Genomic DNA, 21,520 nt, shown 5'->3' on the forward strand with positions numbered 1-21,520 from the left:
AAGGTAATTTTAGCTTGGTTGTGTGGTTTCCTCAAGAGGAAAGGATAAGTAAAACAAACATTTTTTTCTTTCTTTATAATGACACAGAATACTCGAAGTCTGATGCAAAACACAAATAAATGTGAGGTGACAACAGCTCCTTGAAGTAGAATCCTAAGTCAATATATGAGGCCCAAAGAAATGCTAAAGTAGATAATAATGCATGAAAGCTGATAAACACAGCATGTGTGTGTGAGATAAAAAGTAATTATATTTCGGTCCTTACAAGAAGACTAGACACTGTTTCATCAATCAAACATTGACCTGTGACAGCAACCTAATGACAGAGATCTGTGACAATTTAGTTATGAGAATGAAATGTACTTCCATAATACTATATACAGTATTACATAAACTGGAGATGAAATTTCAAACAAGCATCGTACTGTGAAGAGTCTAGTCTTACTTGCAAAGACACCTCCAAGGGAACGGTCCTCATATAAAGGCATCAAAATTCATACTCAGTGTCTACAGCCATAGTACCAAACCAGTGTGATCAATGCCTTTGTCTTATACATGTATATCTTAGGAATTACATATACTGTGTCTCCTACATACTTAAAATTTATTGAATTGTGTCGCTTGTCTATGAACATCATATAAACAACAGACAATAATCACAAAGGTGGTGAAAGAACTAGGTACTGAAGGAACCTGTTTGATAAAACTTTTGAATAAATTGCCTATCACATAGAAAATGTATAAGGTTTATAAACAAAGTACTTAATCCTTCATGGGGGAAACTCAATCAAAACTTCATTGTTTTGAGGAATAAATGAATATTATCCTTCAATATGACATAAATTGTAGCTTTGTGTTATGGAGGTCAAGTCAAAACACCAGTGAATATAAGTCATGAGGTTAAGCTCATCCAGATGTTACTGAATGTGAATAAATCCTTCACACCAGTAAATAATTGAAAGTGCTTTCCTTGGCATCCATGACACATAGATGGAGCATTACGTGGGAATGAAGCTTTTTTTTGTTATAAAACTTGGATACCTCAGAGGTACACTTCCTAGAATTTGATTAGCATATCAATGGAAGATTCAAGGAGTAATAAAGCCTATCGCTAATTCTTTTTTTTTGTCAAACAGCCTAAAGTAGTTAATTTCAAAGAATATTGCACAGAACCTTTGCTTAGATCATCAGCTGCAGTTGTTAGAAGCACAGATAATAAATTATAATTTCCCTAAATAAAATTTACATCAAAACCAGCATAGTCCTATATAACTGGAGGTGGTTAAACATGTCATTTATGAGGAGCAAAACCATTAACACATTGCAGTAGCATATATAGCTAAGACAGTCTGGCCTTTTAAAGCAACGTATGTAATCTACATTATATATGGTATACTGCTTCATCAACATCTAGACTTCCCACTGTTATTGCTATGATTATGATAGTTATTACTGTGAGTAAAATCCCTCATTTTTTTATCATTTTTTTTTATTAAACACTGCCTAAGCTTGGTTCTTGAGAAAGTCGGGAAGTGTGCTACAGGAAGTGATAAAAGGTGTGAGGAAATATTCTAACATAAAATAGTCAGTAATTGAGGGGCCACATGAAGGTATGGATTAATTTGTAGCATAGCAAGCTAAATAAGCACTGCCAATTGATTATTTGGGGGATGGTTTTCTAATTGTGTGTGGCAGCACACATACACACCATTACCTCTTCCTTAATATCAGAAACAGTACCTCGAACACTGAGTATTGAAGCTGTATAGTAGCCAGAGTTCTACCTGGATAGTAATATATGTATATATATAAATGCCTCAAAACAAAAAAGGAAAGCATAATATTCATCAACCTCACTGTACAAATAACATTAGAGTCAGGCTTTACCTTGTATCAAAAGCAGAGCTGCATTAGCACTTGCTCACATGCATCCCTTTAGGTAAAGTAACATATACAGTATATATATAAATATTTATATCTGGACTTGACATGGAATGCATATAAACAGTCTGTGCAGTGGACAGAAATATCTTCACAATAACTTTCATTTTTTTTATTTTTATTTCTGAGCCTCAATCAGATGATGTAATGATCTGTACTTGGGGAGAATATGAAGTTGAAAATAACCACATTTAAAACACTGTATTAGTTGCAAAAACAGCTCTATAAATCACTGCCATAAATGCAACAACAGAAGTTTCTCAGTCATAGTTCTTTATTTAATCTCCGCAAACTAATCTTGACCTTCCAAATGCTAAGAGTCAAGATGAATCACAAGATGACCTTCACAGTTAACTCACTCAGCAGGAGTAATTTCTTGGCTGACTCCAGTCTGCTCAACATCCTCTCCATCCTGTTGTGTAGAAATAAATTTGTTAATACTGTCTTCCTTTTATATTACCAAGCAAGTGTCACTCGAAGTTATGATACTTGTATGCGAGTTATTTTTCTTAAACCCCCTGGTCTTACACATATTTTAAGTTATATCAGCTGAATTAGTTTCATTTAACTTTAATTACAATTAGGACACTTAAATACCAGAGTCTGTAAAGTACTGAAAATTCTAGGATATTAAAATAATGACACACTGTTTCAAAACCACATACATAATTGGGATCTTTTCTTCCAGTTTCCATTACAGTATTTTTTGCAAGTTATTAAATATTTGCAAACATTTTTAAATTCCTGGTTCTGTTTTCTATAATACTGCAAGGTTTTTGCAAACATTATAGTAATCTCCAAATCCCATTAAATATTGCTGTTCTCCAACTCTTACAATCTTAATATCTTTAAACTCTTGAAATAATTTAGCCACATCTCCAAAATGCACAGAAAACAGTAATAGTAAAAGCAAAAGCACACTTTGTATATCAATATCCCTTTGTAATCAAAACAGGTCTTCCACCTGCAATTTCAAAGTTTATGTTCATATTTCTTTTTATATAAATACAGTACAGAACCTATAATTAATGAACTCGATAAATTTAATCAAGAAGAAGGTGAATACACTATAGCTTTGAACTGATAATAAGGCAATGACTCTTAACAACAGAAGGAAGTCTTAATATATAAAATAACCAGGCAGTAAAAGTGATATGTATACAAAGAAATCATGCAGTTTGGAAGAACACATTTCTAAGGAATCATGCAGTTTGGCATATTCTGATATTAATTTGTACGACTTTGTATACTTTTCTGTCAAACAAGTAACCTCTTTGATAGTGCATTATGAAAATAAATACTCCAATTCAACAACGCAGCATCAACATGCTGTCCTAACACCACATCTCATGCAAATTTACTGATACTGACATAATTTTCTAAACATCCATATGTGCTTCTTGAAGTGATTTATGAGAGGAATGAGCACTAAACAGTAAGCTACTCTAATGCATAGAAAAGAGAGAAGCACTTTCTATGTACAGTAGTCCAATATATGCTTGTAAATGTTCACAACAGCTGTGCTAAGCTATTAAGTATTAATAGAGGTAGTAACATGCAGCATGAAAAGAGATACTAGTCTTGAACTAATTATTACATATTACTGTAATTACTGGGGAGTTAAGTTAAAAGCAGGTGACAGCATCTACTAATACAAAAAACTAGAAAGATGTTAAGTGCTTACGTCTATAACAGCAACGTATTATTTTATAACTGGTTAATCTGTGCAATCAAAATTCAAGCGGTTACATTACCCTTATCTCTGAAGTCAGCATTTAACCTTGCTACTAATTGTTATCATCTACTGTGAAGTTTCAATTTGGTGTTAGTAGAAACATACCAATCAAAAGATGGCTCAAGAATTTGCACTGCTAGTAGCAGACTATTTGATAAGGAACATCATATAGCATTTACATCATTTTGTTTAGTAACTGAAAGCCCAAAATTTCTGTAAAACCAATACTGTGCCTCAAACGAGAAACTGATAAGCATACGAAAACTGCCATGCTAGATCTCAGTAAATGACATTCAGATTTAGTTCCTTAAACAATATTCAGTAATCACAAGTACCCATATACCCATTATATTACCAAGCATTGCTACTACATAGAACTTGCGGAAGTATCAGAGATAAGCGTGCGAAGACAGGCGATAGGTGTTTGCGAGGCAAGATGGACATAGAGCTGCCTGAGGATTTTCTTTGCGCAATTTTACCTGTGTAGCTGGAGACATGAGGGCTGGACTGGGACTCTGTGAATATGAAGTATAGTTTTGTTACTTGATGAGAAGTTAAAACTGACTCTTTGTGCTATACTGTTGTTTGTAAAGGATGATATCATTAAAAGTAATCTCTAATTTATATTATGAGATATGGTTCAACAGCCATAAATCTAATTATAGACTTAAATTATATGAATGTAAACAGTACAAGCAACACTCACTATACAATTGATATGCAATTAATTTATTACTTATAAAATATTCAATCTTTTCTATAAAAAATCTTTTATCTGGATCCCCTCCAACCACTTACAATCTCAACAAATTCTTTTGTATAAATTACTCTGTACTATAGCTGCCTGCAATACAAGGCATACAGTTTAAATTTAATGCTAAGAAAACAAAATATGAATAATTGTAAGACAGGTGGTGCATCTTGTGATCTCCACCATTGTGCAGCTCAAAATTCAATCAAATATGCTGTTACAATATACAATATAGTACTGTATATCCACACAGTTCATGGTAGCTTGTCAACAATTTATAGCATCCTTTTTATATTAAAATAAACTGAACTGCATTTAAGATTTTTCACGCACACCCCTAAAGAACTGCATTTTATAAGGTGGCATCTCTGCATTTCACTGACTACAGTACCAGATCTAGGCACTATGCTCTTCTCAACCACTCGGATGATCTCAAATTGCTTCATATTTCAAAAATTCTTAAACAATTTTTACTTCACCATATGATTTTCTAAATAGTGTAATATGTAACTAATCTTGTGTTAGTTTGGTGTGGGGCGGGGGATTGTGCATCCATTTCGTGTTTCTTCTCATTTTGTATGTTTTCTCATCTTTAAACTGATGTATAATCTGATGAATAATTTACATATAGATCAGGTATTGACACTGAAAAGGATACACATAGTCCAGGGTTGGTGGGGGTTGAGGAGTGCATTAATTTCTTCAGTTTCTTTTCATTTTGGTACTGTGTTCTTGTCAGTACTCTTTTGTGCAATTTTCCTTTGTTAAAATGCTTGTATGGGATTATGCACATACTTATATATTATAAGTAAGATTAATTTTTAAATTTTTTTTGTTATAATGCTGTCACCTTACAATGGAGAAACCTAACCCAAACTGTATAGCAAGTGTTGCCCGTAGGTCAAAAGTCATAAGGTATAAAATTTTCTTATGAATAATAAATACTTAAGCTACTACATATTATTCTCTGATGTTTTGTGCCAAGATGTAATGTGAATATCAAAAATGATTTCATGTGGAAAACAAGAACTATGTTGACCTATTAAAGTATTTACTAGAAGCAATGGCAGTTGCATAACTGTAAAATGAGGATCAGGCATGCAAAATATATATACTACACCTGCTGCAAGTGACCGACGAAATAATAATCAATAACAATGGAGATCACCTTAAGTTCCTGTTCACTTCTTCTTTACTGCCTATGAAGCAAATGCTTGAAACTAAGCTATGCAGTTTCTCACAGTTCTTATAAAAAATTTATATTATGATGTACTGCACAGCTGCATTCTTTCAATGTGCCATCATTTTTAAATATACAGTGACAAAGTGTTTATTAAGAATCAAGCATACAAATCTTTTAGTGTAATGTGGTGCACTTTAAAGATTTTTTAGAGGAGTTCTTGATTTTAAACAGTATGGCCCTCAAGACTCAAATTGCGGCCAATTAAATAATATCGTAAGCTAGAACAGTCTTAGACTGAAAACTTGTATTTTTCCTTATGAATAACTACCATACCCTATGATTAGTAGATTAGTAGTGCTGTCACTTAGATATGGCAATGAGCTATATTCAATTTACTTCTTGACGTGTGTATAGTATCAAAAAGGAGTACTTAATCATATTTGTCTTCACTGGGTTTCCATAATAAATTCAGTATGTATCACATAAATAATGGCATGAATTCTTCATTATATTAAGATATTTACTTATGTCCTGTATGTTGGATTTCTTGGAAAACAATCTATTATGTTCCTATGTTATACCATTATGTGACCTGTTTGCAACTGCCCACACAACATGTCACAAGGGCACACACACTGAGAAGTTTGAGTAAACTTTGAACAGGAAAAGAAATTACAATCCCAATATCCTTAAGAATGACAGATGCATAATAACAGCTTCAAGAAAATGGAGTACAGTACTGTACTGTATTTCCAAAGTTCCACAAGGGCATACATGCTACAACCTCTGTGACAGTGGTAGACACACTTCCACTACATAGTATTAATATCTGCCATTGTCATGTACTGTAAATTATAAATATCATTGCCTGAACATGAAGCACACTGTATTCCAGTTTTGCAAAAACTTGTTGTCCTTGACGCACAAGTAAAAGATAAGTGAAGGGATGTAAACACTGCCAAATTGTACTGTATGCATTATTACAGGGTGTATTCCCCCCAACACAAGATGGCAAAAGCCTGTTTACACTCATTCTTGTAATGACTGTACTGTAGGGAAAATATTCAAGTGACAAGATTAAACCCCTCATGCAACCAAATGCCTCCATGAGAAGGAAATGCTTATTTGTAACGTGGATAGTCAACCAGGAGAGGTTGAGTATCTGGAAATAGGTAAAAAATAAATCAGAGACTGAAAAGACAGCCAAGCTGTAATCAACTTGTCTCATTAAGGGACTTTAGCAAGGTACTTCAATTAAAACAACTGACTGACACTCTAAGCCCTATTTGCAGGGATAACCTGGGGACTACTACATGTGATAAATGTAATTTCAAGTTTGTCCAATATTACTTTTGGGACCAATTTTGATCTAATTTTCTTGTGATTTGAGTTTTTTTGTTAGAGTTTCCAGACAGAATATTTTGCAAAGGCCATTCAGAGTATACCATTGATCACCTGTGCAATCTAAATAAGTAAATTTAAGCTGAACTGTTTCTTCCTTCAAACCATAAAACCTGCTTCAAGCAAGCTCCATCCTGTTATAATTTTTGGTTGGCCTAAAACCTTCTCATTTTAGGGCTAAAATCACTGTAACCCTTCAAGTAGGTCTGCCCACCTTATACTGGGCAGTTTGCCATGTACCCATGAAATCCCTATTTCAGTTTCAAGAGGTAAAGTGTAAATTTTGTACTATTTGCCTTACGTGTCCACAACTTATAATACGTACGTATTGTCATTACAGTATCTAGTCTCTTGGATTGTTCAGTCTCCTATGTCCCATCCTATAATTCTCAACACTGCAAGCTAGAAAGCTTCTGGGGGCCATGGATTACCTGTACCTCTTCCATAATGATTTCAAGCTTTCTTTTTTATTCTTTTGAAAAAGAGCAAGTCTTAGTTCTGCTGGTTTTTCTATGCCTACAGCATGACGACATTTAGCTGCTCCACAAGGCCCTTCAGTGCCTTCATATACTTTGTGTTTTTATAGGAACTGAATTAGTCAGTTTTCTGAGGTTACAGTTTTAGTAATCACCAAGTTAGCGAGGCAGTCCTCACTGAATATGGTTACATTTTTTGCTAAGACATCATAGGTTATTCAATTAATTGTCCCCACCTTGAATTTGTGGGAAAGGGAATACTGTGGGGGCTATGAAGTCCTACGGATGGAGCCAACAAAACTCATGCGAGCAGGTAATACCTTTCAAATGCCCACAGAAAGCAATGTATCCTTTGTTGAAGCAACCAATAACCATGTCTCTGGCCATTTATGTTAATCCTGAAGTATCGTCTTCAGTTGGACAAGTTACAGTATCTGATGAAAATTCTTTGATCACTTGAGAAATTTTATAGAGCTTCATTGTGGTTGATGACTTCTACTTATGATTAAACAGAACAGAAGTTATAAAATATAAGATAGTATTTTAAAGTTGCCTGAAGTACTGTAGTCAAGATAGACTTCTACTTGAGTGATAAGCCAGGAGTTTGTCTTAACTGTCCTGCTCTTATTAATTAAAGTGCTTAACAGTATTCCTCAAATTAAAATACAGAGATACTTTAATTTACTCTCAGAACATAACATTCAATTTGCATGTGGATATTACAACAGTCAACTAACTTGCTGTGAAACTCAATGGTGCATACGTACATTGAAGAATACCCAATTATATCAGCATACCTGTAACATCACATATATTATACAAACCATCCTTTGAATCTCCATGAGCAAATCTAAGTACTGTAACTATAACTTTGCCATCATTCTCCTCTCAAAAATAAAACAGGAACCCTGTACTAAGATTTGATTGGACTGAAACTCCCCCTACAATTTTAACAACATGAAAGTCACTTAAAATTAGAGTAGGTACTGTACTTAATAAGAAAATGGTTTATCAGTGTACAATGTATGGGGTTATTTATGTAACATGTAGGAATGAGATGAATAATCCATATCTAGGTTTGGTTGGTTGAAATGCAATGCATAACTGGAATAAAAACCATACATGCAGCAGGAATAAAGAAATGAGGTAAAAAAAAAATCCTGAAAATCATATCAATATAAAATTAAGCATTGCAGGTATAATGCTTTCATGATAAAATGTGGTTTCTGAATGCAGAGAATGGTAATTTATGGAGTACTAAGTACTTGTAACCTAACAGAGGGGACAATCAGGGTTTTACAATAAAGACCTAGCAATGGAGAGTCTCCAACAAGCTAATAAGGTCCATACCTGCGTTCGTGACAAATTGGCTTCAGAAGAGGCCTTACTGGTTGGGGTTTTACATGGGGAACTTTGCATTTGCCTGAGGTAATCCTTGTCGTCAAATATTTTCTTGTCGCCACCGCCGGCTTTGTGCTTAACATTATTTAGTGAACCTACTTTACTGGAGGCCTTGTCCTTGAAGTCCAGCTTTTTTGTCTCAATCTGTAATGTAGTGCAAAGAAACGATGAGGAAGCCGTGGAGAAAAAGCCTTGAGAGAGCACTGTACTTGCAGCTGGGGAAAGCATCTTCATGCTAAGAAACAATTCGTTACTTAAAATAAAAATGCAAACTTAAATTATAATTGTTTGAAAATAAAAATAATAAAAGTGATAAAACAATTCTACAAACTTATCCAAGAATACAAAAACAACATGGAAGGAAGGATGAGGAACTAAAGCTGAACAATATTGTATATGCTTGTTTAGTGCAGTGAAACCATAAACTACTCTTATGCTATTTCAAAATCTTATCTACGAAATTACATATATCTATGGATAACATATAAGGGCAAGGTATCATTTGGTAATGAAAAAATATTTATGCCTAACATGAATGATACTACAAAGCCTAAATATAGCACTAGAGCATCATATGTGTTTCAAAATGCTTTAAATAAATTACATTCATGCCATAGATTCTACACTTCATGTTACAATTCTGTAGAAAGCAGTAAGGTTTTATACCACCATATTTACAGATATTTGTTATATATATGATATACACTGCTATCATTTCACGATGAGTACACATGATACTGGCATCCAAATCAGAATTTAAAGTTTACGAATTCCAGTTTCATTTTGTGCTTTTATGCTATTTCCAAAGTACAGTACAGTATATGTAAAAATTCCACCCACAACGGTAAAACAGGAGAAATGACTAAACAGCACTGAGCCTTAACCCATCATAATTGAACTGTATTTGCTAGATAAACTACATTGTGATATACAGATTTTTTCTTAAGAATCCAGATTTTCTTTTCTTACAAGTGGCTCTCCAAGATGACCATGACCTTGAGGCATGTATGCGTGCATCTTTTTTTTTTTTTTTTTGCTCATCAGGTAACCTCAAAATGAATGCTTTTATAACCACAGTGAGCTAACACTACAACAGGTAAGTTTCTTGGCTATAATTTCATTCTAATACTTTCCCTACTGTAAGTGTAAACATGAAGAGATACTTTCTCTAATAAAAGAGTGACAAGAAGGGTGAAAGTCACATGAAATACACTACTATTCTCCTCCCCTCTTTTCACTGTTCTGTAATGCATTAATTTACTTGTGACTTCTTGCTACTCTTCCAATTCCACCCAAAGCAAAATAATTAAAGCACTTTAAAGTTTCTTGTATACATTTCACATGATGAAGAAATAATTGCTTTTGTGAAATATTAGCACTCATTACTTCCTAAAGCCCTACACTGCCATAAACGTTAGCCCCAAGTAGCCTAGAATAAAAAAAACAATTCAGTAGATAAGTGTTGCTACAGTCCTATATTAAGCAAAATACTTTACGGTTTCCCAAAGTACATCCACAAGAATACTATTAAGAATAATGTGATTGATTAGTTCAGGACAACTGTGAAATGGTTTGATGAAAGAATTATTCCCTGACAGTATTAAAAACCAGTGTAATTGCTTAAAAAAGACCATACACTGTACGTGACCTACAAAGTACATAAATTCTTTATCAATATCCAATCTTCAAGGGCACCAGTGAACATACTGTACTTTTATTTTACAAGTATATTCCATTACATTTATATATATATATACAGGCAGTCCCCGGTTTACGACGGTTCGAAGCACGACGTTCGAGGTTACGACGCTTTTCAAATATATTCATCAGAAATTATTTCCTGGCTTACGACGCATGTTCGGGGTTACGCGTATCCGACGGAAGAAATATGGCCCCAAAATGGCAGAATAATCATAATTTGAAGGGTTTTGATGTAAAACTCAATAATAATGCAGTTTACATCGTTTTCAATGCACCCAGAGCATTAAAAGTAAGGTTTTCTTATGATTTTTGACGATTTTCGACGATGTTCGGCTTACGATTTTCGGGTTACGACAAAGCGCATAACGGAACCCCGTATATATATATATATATATATATATATATATATATATATATATATATATATATATATATATATATATATATATATATATAATGCAGTATGTATAATTGTCAAGTTTTCAACAACTAGCTGTTTTCCCTAACTGGGGTGGCCCAAGATAAAAATCTAGACAAAGGTCACTGCCTCATTCATACTTTGACTTTTGAAACTGGATGAACCCCTTGTGCATTAAAACTGCCATAATAGCTGTTTCATACAATACACAGAAGGCTCATTAGCGGTGCACTCATTCTGCCATTCACCCCTGCCTTGCAGAAATTTTCTCACTTCCTGGATATTAAGGCCATTCTTTTAAAGCACCCTACTTATATGAATCACTTCCATTCTTCTCCTGTTCCTATTGACATCCAGCGCTCTATCTTCCTGGTTTCTACAAACCCTCAACATTGTTCTGAGTCACATTTGCTCTCAACTTTACCTTCTTTTAAACTTATACTAATTTATGCATTCCTTCACTAACCTATCAGCACTGTATCCTTTGTAAACATCAATCTTTCCACACTCCAGTCATGACTTATTTTGTTACCCCACACATATAGCCCTCTGACCTATAGTTCTCTGACTACTTGCATAACTCCATCAATTAAGATATTGTGCAGCTGTGGTTACATTAAAACCCCTGCCTCAAGCCCACTTTTATACCAAACCAGTCAATTTCCTGCCTACTGTACATATTCTAACACAAACTTCATTGCCATTACGTATAGAAAACTTTGCAATGTGCTTAGTACCTATTTTCTATACTGTACCATATATTCCCAATGCCCTCTACATTACTCCTTCTATACCATACACTGTCAGTGTCCTCCACATTACTCCCTCTATATCCTACACTGACAATGTCCCCCACATTGCCCCTCAATCAGTTCTATCATTGGGTGTTTCTAGGTTCATGTATGCTTTGCCACAGTTTTTCTGTACTTTCAAACTCCTAATATAGCTGTTTCTTAGCAAAAATCTGATCCACGCTCCAACTTCCTTGTATAAACCCACACAGTTTATCTCCTACCAATCCTTCTGTCATCTGTTTTACCTCATCAATCAAAACTCTTCTGTACACCTTCCCTGATATGCTAAGTCTGTAATGTTATGGCTTTATAATATTACAGTTGCCTCTATTACCTTTACCTTTATACAATGGAACAACTTTTCCTCTCACCCACAACCTTTGCCTCATCCAGAAATACCTTTTAAACTCTGGTCAGCCACTTAAATCACTTTATTCCCACCATATTGCAGCATCTTACCTGTAACCCCATCAACTCTTGGTGTTTTCCCATTCTTCAACCTCTAATGGCCACTTCCACAAGAATTTCATTCTTGTGCCATTCAGCTCTGCCTCTCTTCTATTCTATATGTTTAACAAATCTACAAAATACTCACTTCATCAACTGAGTGCTATACCACTTCAAACACCTCTCAACTCCATCTTCTGTTATGAGATCCGTTTACTTCCTTGTAGAACAAACTTGTATTCACCTTCAAGTTCTTGTTTACCTTTTTCTGTCTATTGGTAATGCTTCCTTTTTCTCTAACATTTGCATACTGACTACTCTGTCCATACTCGTGTATGTCAGCTCATGATCTTTTCTGTCAGGAAATTGCATCTCAAAGCTTTCTCTTCCTTCACTGGACCTATTTTCCACTCACAAATCACTGATTTTACTTTTGAGTCCTTACCCTCTTATACACACAAATACACATAGCTATCCATATGGCCTCACCCTCAACAATTTACTTATTCCTACTCTACTTCTTCACTCTCTGCATCTTTAACCCTAACCTACAATTTATCAATTTTCTCTTTATAAACTCTTCTATTTCTTTCTTATCCAGTTGGCAATCACAATTTCTTCCCCTTCTTCTACAATTCATCTTTCTTAACTTTTGCTTCTACCAAATAATGATCAGATGTGTATCTCCAGCGACTCCTCTTCTTGATATTACACCAGTCAACCTGCTCTTCCATCTACTTTATATGAACACGTAATCTATCAACTTTTCCTTCCCATTTTTCCCAAGCATAAAGGATAATATTCTTCTGTGGAAACTACCAATATGTATTTCTGTAACCAAGTTTCTTTGCAAACACATTTCCATATGACTCATTAAATTCTCAAGAACTCCATACCTACAGTACATACAACCAACGACACATCTCTTTCTGTCACCTCTCTTTCAATTCACATCATACAATGCAACCATCCTTTCATGTTAACTCACCCAAACAAATTCTGACTCTCCTAAAAGAATGGGTGAATATGTGGGTGCACATGTAACTGAGACGAGTTTGATGTGATGCAACTGACAAGAGCAAATAGGGGAAAATGGTTCAATTTATGGAATATGGTAGAATAAAGAGGTGGAAGAAGATAATATATTCATAAAATTCCATAGTGGGATCTGACAACAATGGGGGCTGGGGAGTATGTGTCTTAAACGAGGTAGGATGAAGGAAAAAATATAAGTGAAGAAATGAAGGATTTATGGAATGAAAAAGGATCTCACTTCAGAAGAAATTGCATGACAGAGCAGAAATTCATGTACACATATGCAGGAGGGTGCATAGGGAGTCAAGAAGAAGGTGAGGTATAGAAATAAGAATTTTAGGGAGAATAAGTTATTTTACTGGGAGCAAATGATAAGGAGAAAGTTAATGAACAAATAGATCTCAGGAATAAAGATGCTAGACGTGAGCTGTCTTTAGTGACTGGAGTCCTGAGATGATGGAGTAAGTTTGAACATTTTTTTGTGAAGGTGCCTGCTGAGCATGCAAGGAAGGCAGTGAAGTTGTTGAAGAATAGTAAGACACCAGGATCTGATGTGAAGAATGGTACAACATCACTCAATTTAGACAGATGATAAAGACTGACAAGGGATGAATGAAGTGGGTTTAGACAAGGAAGAGGTGTGAGGATCAAACGTTTGCCAGGACACAGTTATGTAAGAAGTTCTATTTGACACATAAGGTTGTAAATTAAGACGTTTGCATCGAGAGAGGCAATATTGAGGTGCTGAGTATGTACAGAAACAAAATGTGTGTTAGAATAGTGACTAGTTTTGTGTGTAAATGAGTCTGAGACAAAAGGATGTGTTACATCTCCATGGCTACTGAATATCTCTAAGGGAGGAAAGAGACATAATGTCATGGAAGGGAGCATATTAGGAGCAAGACTGTGGGGTGTAAAAAATGAGTTGTAAATGAAGTGTAGAAAATTTGAGCTTTACTTATAATACAGAACGTACTGGGGATAGTGAAGGTAAACTGCAAAAGCTAGTGCAATAAAAGAGTTTGTAAGTGTTTGCAAGAGGAGAAAGCTAAGAGTAAATGTGAACAAGGTGTTCATAACGATAAAAAAAAACCAGGCAGATGCAGCATTGAATTTAATATGGATTGTAGACAAATGGACCTGGTTGAATCATATGGGTATTTGGGGTAAATATAGCAGATGACAATAAGATGAGAGGAGAGGAGATTCACTGAATAAGGGAAGAGACTTGGAGTGTCAATGAAGGCCAATATGGAACTGTAAGAAATAACAGTATTTTTTGGAACTCAAGCATGGAAGATGATTGATTGATAAAGACAAGGCTTCAAGTCGTTAAAATGGCATAAAAACTGTAAGAGTGAGAAATGTGAACATAAGGCATTGGTGAAGCAATTGAAGTATGATAGGTTGGTGAAAATTGTGTAAGTCCAAGTGTTAGGAAGGTGGGGAGAGGAAGATATATAAAGAACCACACAGACAGATTAAAGAAGGTCATGGAGAGGAAAGGCCTTGACAGATACAAGTGAATGTTACAGTGTGTGCATGGGAGTTCAATGTGCTGGTGATGATCATTTTGAGTAGTTGTATAAAGTGGCTAATGATTCAGAAATTAATGCATGAATGTAGTAGGGACAGATATGTTTATTCTTGGGAGTTACCTTTCGTTAGGGGACACAGCTTAATGTTTAAGAAATTATACATACAGTAATAATTCTCTTCTCTGCTTTTTCATTCACTGCGGTACCTCTAGTCGCACCAGATACTTTACTGTTAACCCAACGAGTCAATCACACTGTCTTTAACCGTATCTAGTGAATCTAAGCTAACCTAGGCTACGTGACGAGGTATAGCATATGCTATTGTAGCTAAACAATACAGATATAGTTGAGGAAGTATCATTTGTGAATAGTTTGCCATGAAACTAAAGTAAGAAGCTATTATCATGTACTGTATAAAGAAACGAAAATAGATAATAAGAAGGTTCAGTGCATTTCTTCTGCAGTTTGGTCACAAAACTGTTAAATCAGGACAATTACTTCCATTATTGGATCACTGAAGTGATGTTTATAGGAATAATCTCTTGAATCCAGTTAACTTATGTATATTAAAAAGTGTAGGAATTTTACTTAATGAATAGATTATTTCAAATGGAATCCATGGGTTCATAACAATAGAAAAGTGCAGAGAAAAATTAGGGAACTGGGACAATCAAATCCAGAATCACAGTACATTAAACTAGTATTAAAGAGATACCTTTAAATTTAAAGGTTGAAATCAGTCAACACCACAGACCATCGCCTTTAATAAAATGTAAAACAGTACCAGTTGATTTCCATTCATGGGGATTTGAAGAATGAGAGAGAAACAGCCTAGCAGACATCCAAATCCACTTCTTAATATGTATATAACATATGCAAAACAAAATGTTAACTGTTTCCACCAAACTGCTCAACATGATGTATTTTCAACCAAAATGATTTAAAATGAGAAATTTTTAAGTAATTTGTATTTTTCCTAACATACAAACCTTAGTTCTTTACATGTGGAAGAAGGCTTAAAACATCAGTCAAGTACTTTAATTTGTGAAATAATTGTCCTGATATATTAATTACTTGCAATCTTTCCAATTCTGATAATTATCATTTTAGTACAGTACCTTGATACGTGAAGTAAGTCATCCAATTTGCAAATTCCCCTTCTGACTGTCTAACTTGTATGCTAGCCTACTCTTCCTGCAGCACAGACACCCTCTAACTGAATACTGTATAAATGAAATGTGCTGAATGTTTTTTTTTTACTATTTATATGATAATAACTTATGTCTGTATTTTTGTCGAAAACTTCTCAAATCCTCTTTGTCTAGATTAGACCATGAAATTTTTATCGTAGTTTATGCTTGCCCAACTTAATTACATTAATTATTATATATATATATATATATATATATATATATATATATATATATATATATATATATATATATATATATATATATATATATATATATACTGTATAATACTTATAATTTTTTCAAGTTGCAGGTTACTTTCAACTACACTCATACTGTACATAATTTTCAAGTAAAAATGTTCTTAAAACATTATTTCCTTCCTATTTTCATAAGGATAACCAATTTGTATTTTATTTTGATATATACCGAGAATTAACATTACCCTTCAGTTTAAGGGAGACTTATGTTAACATAACATAACAACTGGACTGTATTTATGGTAACTTGAGTAGCAGTTGTGTAGAGAAGGATGGAGGTACGTAGGTAGGTAGGGAGGAAGGGAGGGAGATACTTTACAGTGACACATGTACTTTACAGACATAAACTAGCACTACTGTTGTACACTCCAAATTTTACATGTGAAGGATGAAATCTAGTTTTACCTTTGCCACGTTGGTAGTGCTTTATACGGAATGTTTTGCTTTGCCTATACTTGTTGCCATATGGGCATTCTTGTGTGAAAAAGTTAGGAAAAGATTTCATCCTACCAAATGAGAGTCTACTCTAAACACATCCAACAAAAGTTGATGTCAACCATTTTCTATGAATCTGTGAAATATTGAAGGTTAGATCAAGGAACCAACTGATATGTTTAGCAGTTTTTATACAGTAAGCAAGATCACTTGCTTGTTATATGACTTAGCAAGGAAATAAAAGTGTGCTACAATGTGAACATGGTAAAATTTATAACTTTGATTACTTCAACTACTTTTTCAGGTTTTGAAAGTTTGATCAACACTTTTAAGTTTGACAAACTGAATGCTTGACTCTTGGAGATTCATATACAGTACATACATCAAAAATAAAACATGGATCACCTCTTCATGTCAGAGATCAAAGCAACTGGTGAATTTGTCTGCCGCAAAGTAATCCTTCAGAAACAAGCCAAGATGTTTCCAAGGTACCTTTATTGGGAAACTACAAATTGGTTGATAAGCCCTCCCCCTTTTCAACTAAATATCTTAATACCCGACCGAAGAAATACTTGATCAGTGTTGAATGAGCACCCGAAGATATCGCAATCAAGCGAAAGCTTAATAACGAGTTTCTGCCTCTTATAGAAAAAAATACAAGATTTTCCACTGTGAAGCTAAAATTTCCACTTCACTTCAGTGTTTAGAAGTACAGTACAAGTAGCTGAAGAAAAAGCTTTTATAACAATAAACTCACAAACAGTTCATTGCAACATAAAGAGCATCCTAAAGAAAACAGTTCATAAAGAAGATAATTGGACTCTGGTTCAAATCAGATAAAACAAAAGGAATTCCTACTAACTAAAAGAGAGGTTTGGGGTATAAAATGACTAATCTTCCTCCTCTGGGAATGTTATTAAGAAATATACACTGTATTTTGATGTACAGCATATTGATTACATTCATCCTCCTATTGGTACCACTAAAAATTACAGCCAACACTTAAAATCTCCAAACAGTAACTAGGGATCACACTAATGGTCCTGCCTACTGTCAAGATACCAAATCAGGTATGAACATACAATCCTGGATTAAGCAAAATGTTTTAGATATCTTCTCCAGGTGACTGTCAAGAGGTGACTGAGACAAAGAGCTGTCGCTGTAAATAAAGTGAATTTTCTGAACTGCTATTGCAGTCATTTACAAGCTCTTATAAATCTTTTTATTCTGGAAAAACAACTAACGATATATTCTTCTTATCTATCTTTTCATATAACTTAACATCAATAACAGACGATATCTACTGTTCTTCATTTTTGCTCTTGGAAAATTTTGTGCTCACTGTCTTTAGCTGAGGGCTAGAAATGGAACAGCAAGGGAAAATTATCACTAAGCCATTGATAGCAATGTTTCTTTTCATCATCATCACTGCCTCCAACACCATAGGACACAAAAGTTGTCTATAAAATTCCAACAAACACTTGTGTCTTTCCTGTAATTCCACTTCCACAAATCTCCAGCCTCATGGTTCTTATCTAGAAGAATTGAAAGACCCAGACCTACTGGGTCTTTCCATTCTTCTGGTGCTCATAAGAGCCCACCTGAACCCACTATCACATATTTTTCCTGGGCTGGTGTGTAAGACTTGTCTAAGCCATTGCCATCTTCCTTTTATCATAATATTCATCTTAAAGCTCTATAATGTTACATTTCTGAACACAGGATCAATTACATAATTTTGATAATACACAAATATTCTTTCAGGTAACTATCAAGACTTTGCTACCTAAATACTCATTCTATACGTACTTTAAAGCCTACATAACAATTTCATCAGCAGCAACAACTTTTCAAATCACTTACAATTACTTTTTGATTATAAATTGTAATCATTACTGTTCCTTATAAGGTGGTCAATGATTGACTACCAAGTCTCAATAGGAGACAATGCCCATATGTAAAAATATAGCAACGAATATCTACCAATAAACTTGCCTATTGTAAACATTTTAAAAATCACAAAGGAAAACTTAGACTCTTTCTACGTGAATTTGGTTATCTCAAAAAACTATCCTTCTACAGCATGGAATGAAATATATCTAACAGCAAAATTTCTTCTGACCATGCTCTTGAAAAAAGGTTGCAGAAACAATCCATTTGCATAAGGGAAAGGTGTAACTGCTACAACTTTGGATGTAATGTTCAAACATGTTCCAGAAATCTTGAGATATCAGTGACAGAATCCTTTGTAAACGGTGAAGTGCAATTTTGCATCACAATCATTAATCATTGTGTGAACTTGTGCTGTTAACATAGCTGGAAAGACTGATCGTCCCAGTCCTGTGAAATGATAATAAAAATGCTTTTTCCTTGATTGTACAGCAGTTGCTGGTCATGTGTCCGTCTTGGGATTCTGACAGCGTTTCCTCTCTGAGTACAGTACTGGGATGAGAATGGTAACTATATTCTTTCCAGAGTTCTCAAGAGGGGATAACGTTTTTGAGTTGAGCCAAATTTGTCAAGGACAAAACCTATTTTTGCAAGTTTTCATTAAAATTCTATAATAAACTTAGTATTTTATTTTGGCTCTTACTTGTAAAGAATCAAAATATGGGTGATAAAATAAATCATCACAATTTTCTATTTTTACATCTAGTGCAAACACGTTAATGCAGTGATATTGGCATCAATAACCACTGCAAGTGTGACACCAATTTGTAATATCACAATTAATCTAAATAATTACAAAACATTACACAGCCAAGTTTTAGTGATGACAATAAATGTAAGTTTATTATGCTTACACTTGTCCTTCCCACCGCTTCTTGATGATGATGATGCATCTCTTGATTTCCTTCTAGAATTCTGTAAGGATTGTGGACCTCTTTTAAAGTTTTATTAGATCTACAGTACTTTTTTTCTAAGGATTCCAGTGCAGAATTTTCCAGTGAAGTAAGTAAGCTGAATGCTACTAGCTTTTCAAATCCTCATTTTCTGTTTTGAACATACTCCTTACAAACTTTTTACATTTTTCTTGATATTTTTTTCCTACCATGAAAAAATAACCTCATCAGCCCATTGCTTGGTTTTGGGACTAAACACAAAATTCCATAATCTTTATTCTAAAAGAAAAGAATGCTAAACTATCGTGAATTTGGACTTATTTATAACAGGACTCAAAAAAAAAAAAAAAAATACTGAGTGTGATTTAGACTGGCAAGTCAGGAAGAGGGACAAAAAATATTTAGCCATAAAAATGCTTTCTAATTTAAAAAGTCTGGCTTCTTAAAATTTTGATACCCTACTTGTCTTCCAAAATTTGCTTAATTTTCATTCACTTCAGATATTGTTTAATGTATTATGCAAAATAATACAACTTTCAGTTATCAAAGATAGCATGGTACGATACTTTCAAAATACATAACAATGATCCAATTCCAGTATGTGAAAGCATACTGCATCTTCACGATCACTCAATACACTTTTTCTATGACATTTGTTCATACGATAAAAAACACAATAGTGGTTGTGACACTCCCTGTTCAATGTACAAGCTGAGCTGTGCTACTAAATACTGCTGCTACTGCAACTTCAAAGCGTATAAAAAAAATGATAAGTCAATCCAAAAGCTCACTGGGCCTGGCCATGCACTGACTTCAGTAGAAAATATCCGTTGATATCCAGACCATTATCAGAATGCCAATATAAACTAACTAAAGCAAAGCTACCCTTAAAATACTGCTTCAAGACAAAATAAATTTGTTTTACAAGCTGTACTGCACAGTCAAGAGAGCTAATTGAATGCTATACAGACAGAAAACATTCTACAATCAAGAATGTTATTGATCTCATGTGCAGTATGTAAAAATGCTATTTCTTTTAGGGATAAATGTTACCTGAAAATTTTTGTGAATATCTTAAAACCTGAATAAAAAGTTTCAGAAAAATGTCTTTTCTTTTGTAAATGAACCTCTGGCAAGCCTATGGGATGATAATGCTCCATTCTAACAAGATAATGGTACATGCTACAAGCAGTAAAAACAATAAAAATATATTCTTGGAAATCTGTGTTGTGTTTAAATAATCAATGTGAAAAAATTAACTTGAGAGTTTTAAAAAGGTTATAGTCTAGTGTCCTGATTTTAATCAAAATGAATTGCAAATTTCAGCCATAATGACAAATCCAATGAAACAATGTTCTTTTAATGCATCTAATCAATATTTATAAAGAAGTCCTTAAACTTTGCTAAGATTTTTCAACAAGCTTCCAATTATTCCCTACTGTAAAACATGGGAAAATGAGGCTTCTCCTGTGACTTCTACATCAATGCAGAAAAATTCTACGGAGAAAAAGAAAGGTTCAATATCCTATTGTGTGTCTTTATGTTTTTGTCAGAAAATATTTCATCCTTAGCTCCAACAATCCAGATAGTGCTAAAGAAATTTCATTGGGCACTTCATACTGTGGAAGTTCTCTCATAACATAATACACACCCATCTTTATAAAATCTTTTGTTACCAACAAAATAACAGCTTAAGAAGAGTGCTGCAAAATTAGAAGAACCATCTGCTGTCCACCGGACTTTGTTTTTCTATTCTCTGGGTTTTGGATCCCTGTATGTATCACATCACCAATAAACTCTGTCAACCCACATCTATTTCCAGCTTTCTGACTAAGGCCCACAGCATTTCCAGAATTACAGGCCAGTCTCAGGATGAATGAGAATACTTGATGCCATGCCCTAATTGGGCTAGAAAATGGATTCCAAGAAAAAAGCCAAGATACCCGTACCACAAAAGGTTTACAGGAGGCA

The 21,520-nt window shown here is 34.2% G+C and overlaps 1 protein-coding gene across 1 annotated transcript in view; it reads right to left on the reverse strand.

Annotated features, from left to right (window-relative positions):
* Window positions 1-938: 938 nt before the first annotated feature.
* LOC136849460 (axoneme-associated protein mst101(2)-like) overlaps window positions 939-21,520 on the reverse strand; it is a 63,785-nt gene continuing 43,203 nt past the window's right edge. Inside the window, exons 8-10 of the mRNA XM_067122810.1 lie at window positions 8,838-9,032; window positions 4,156-4,191; window positions 939-2,353 (exon numbers count right to left, since the gene is read on the reverse strand). Coding sequence (XP_066978911.1) covers window positions 2,297-2,353; window positions 4,156-4,191; window positions 8,838-9,032 — 288 coding nt within the window. The 3' untranslated portion in view covers window positions 939-2,296. The remainder of the gene's footprint in view (window positions 2,354-4,155; window positions 4,192-8,837; window positions 9,033-21,520) is intronic.

This window comes from Macrobrachium rosenbergii, chromosome 21 (genome assembly GCF_040412425.1).
Source record: "Macrobrachium rosenbergii isolate ZJJX-2024 chromosome 21, ASM4041242v1, whole genome shotgun sequence".
Taxonomy (NCBI): domain Eukaryota; kingdom Metazoa; phylum Arthropoda; class Malacostraca; order Decapoda; family Palaemonidae; genus Macrobrachium; species Macrobrachium rosenbergii.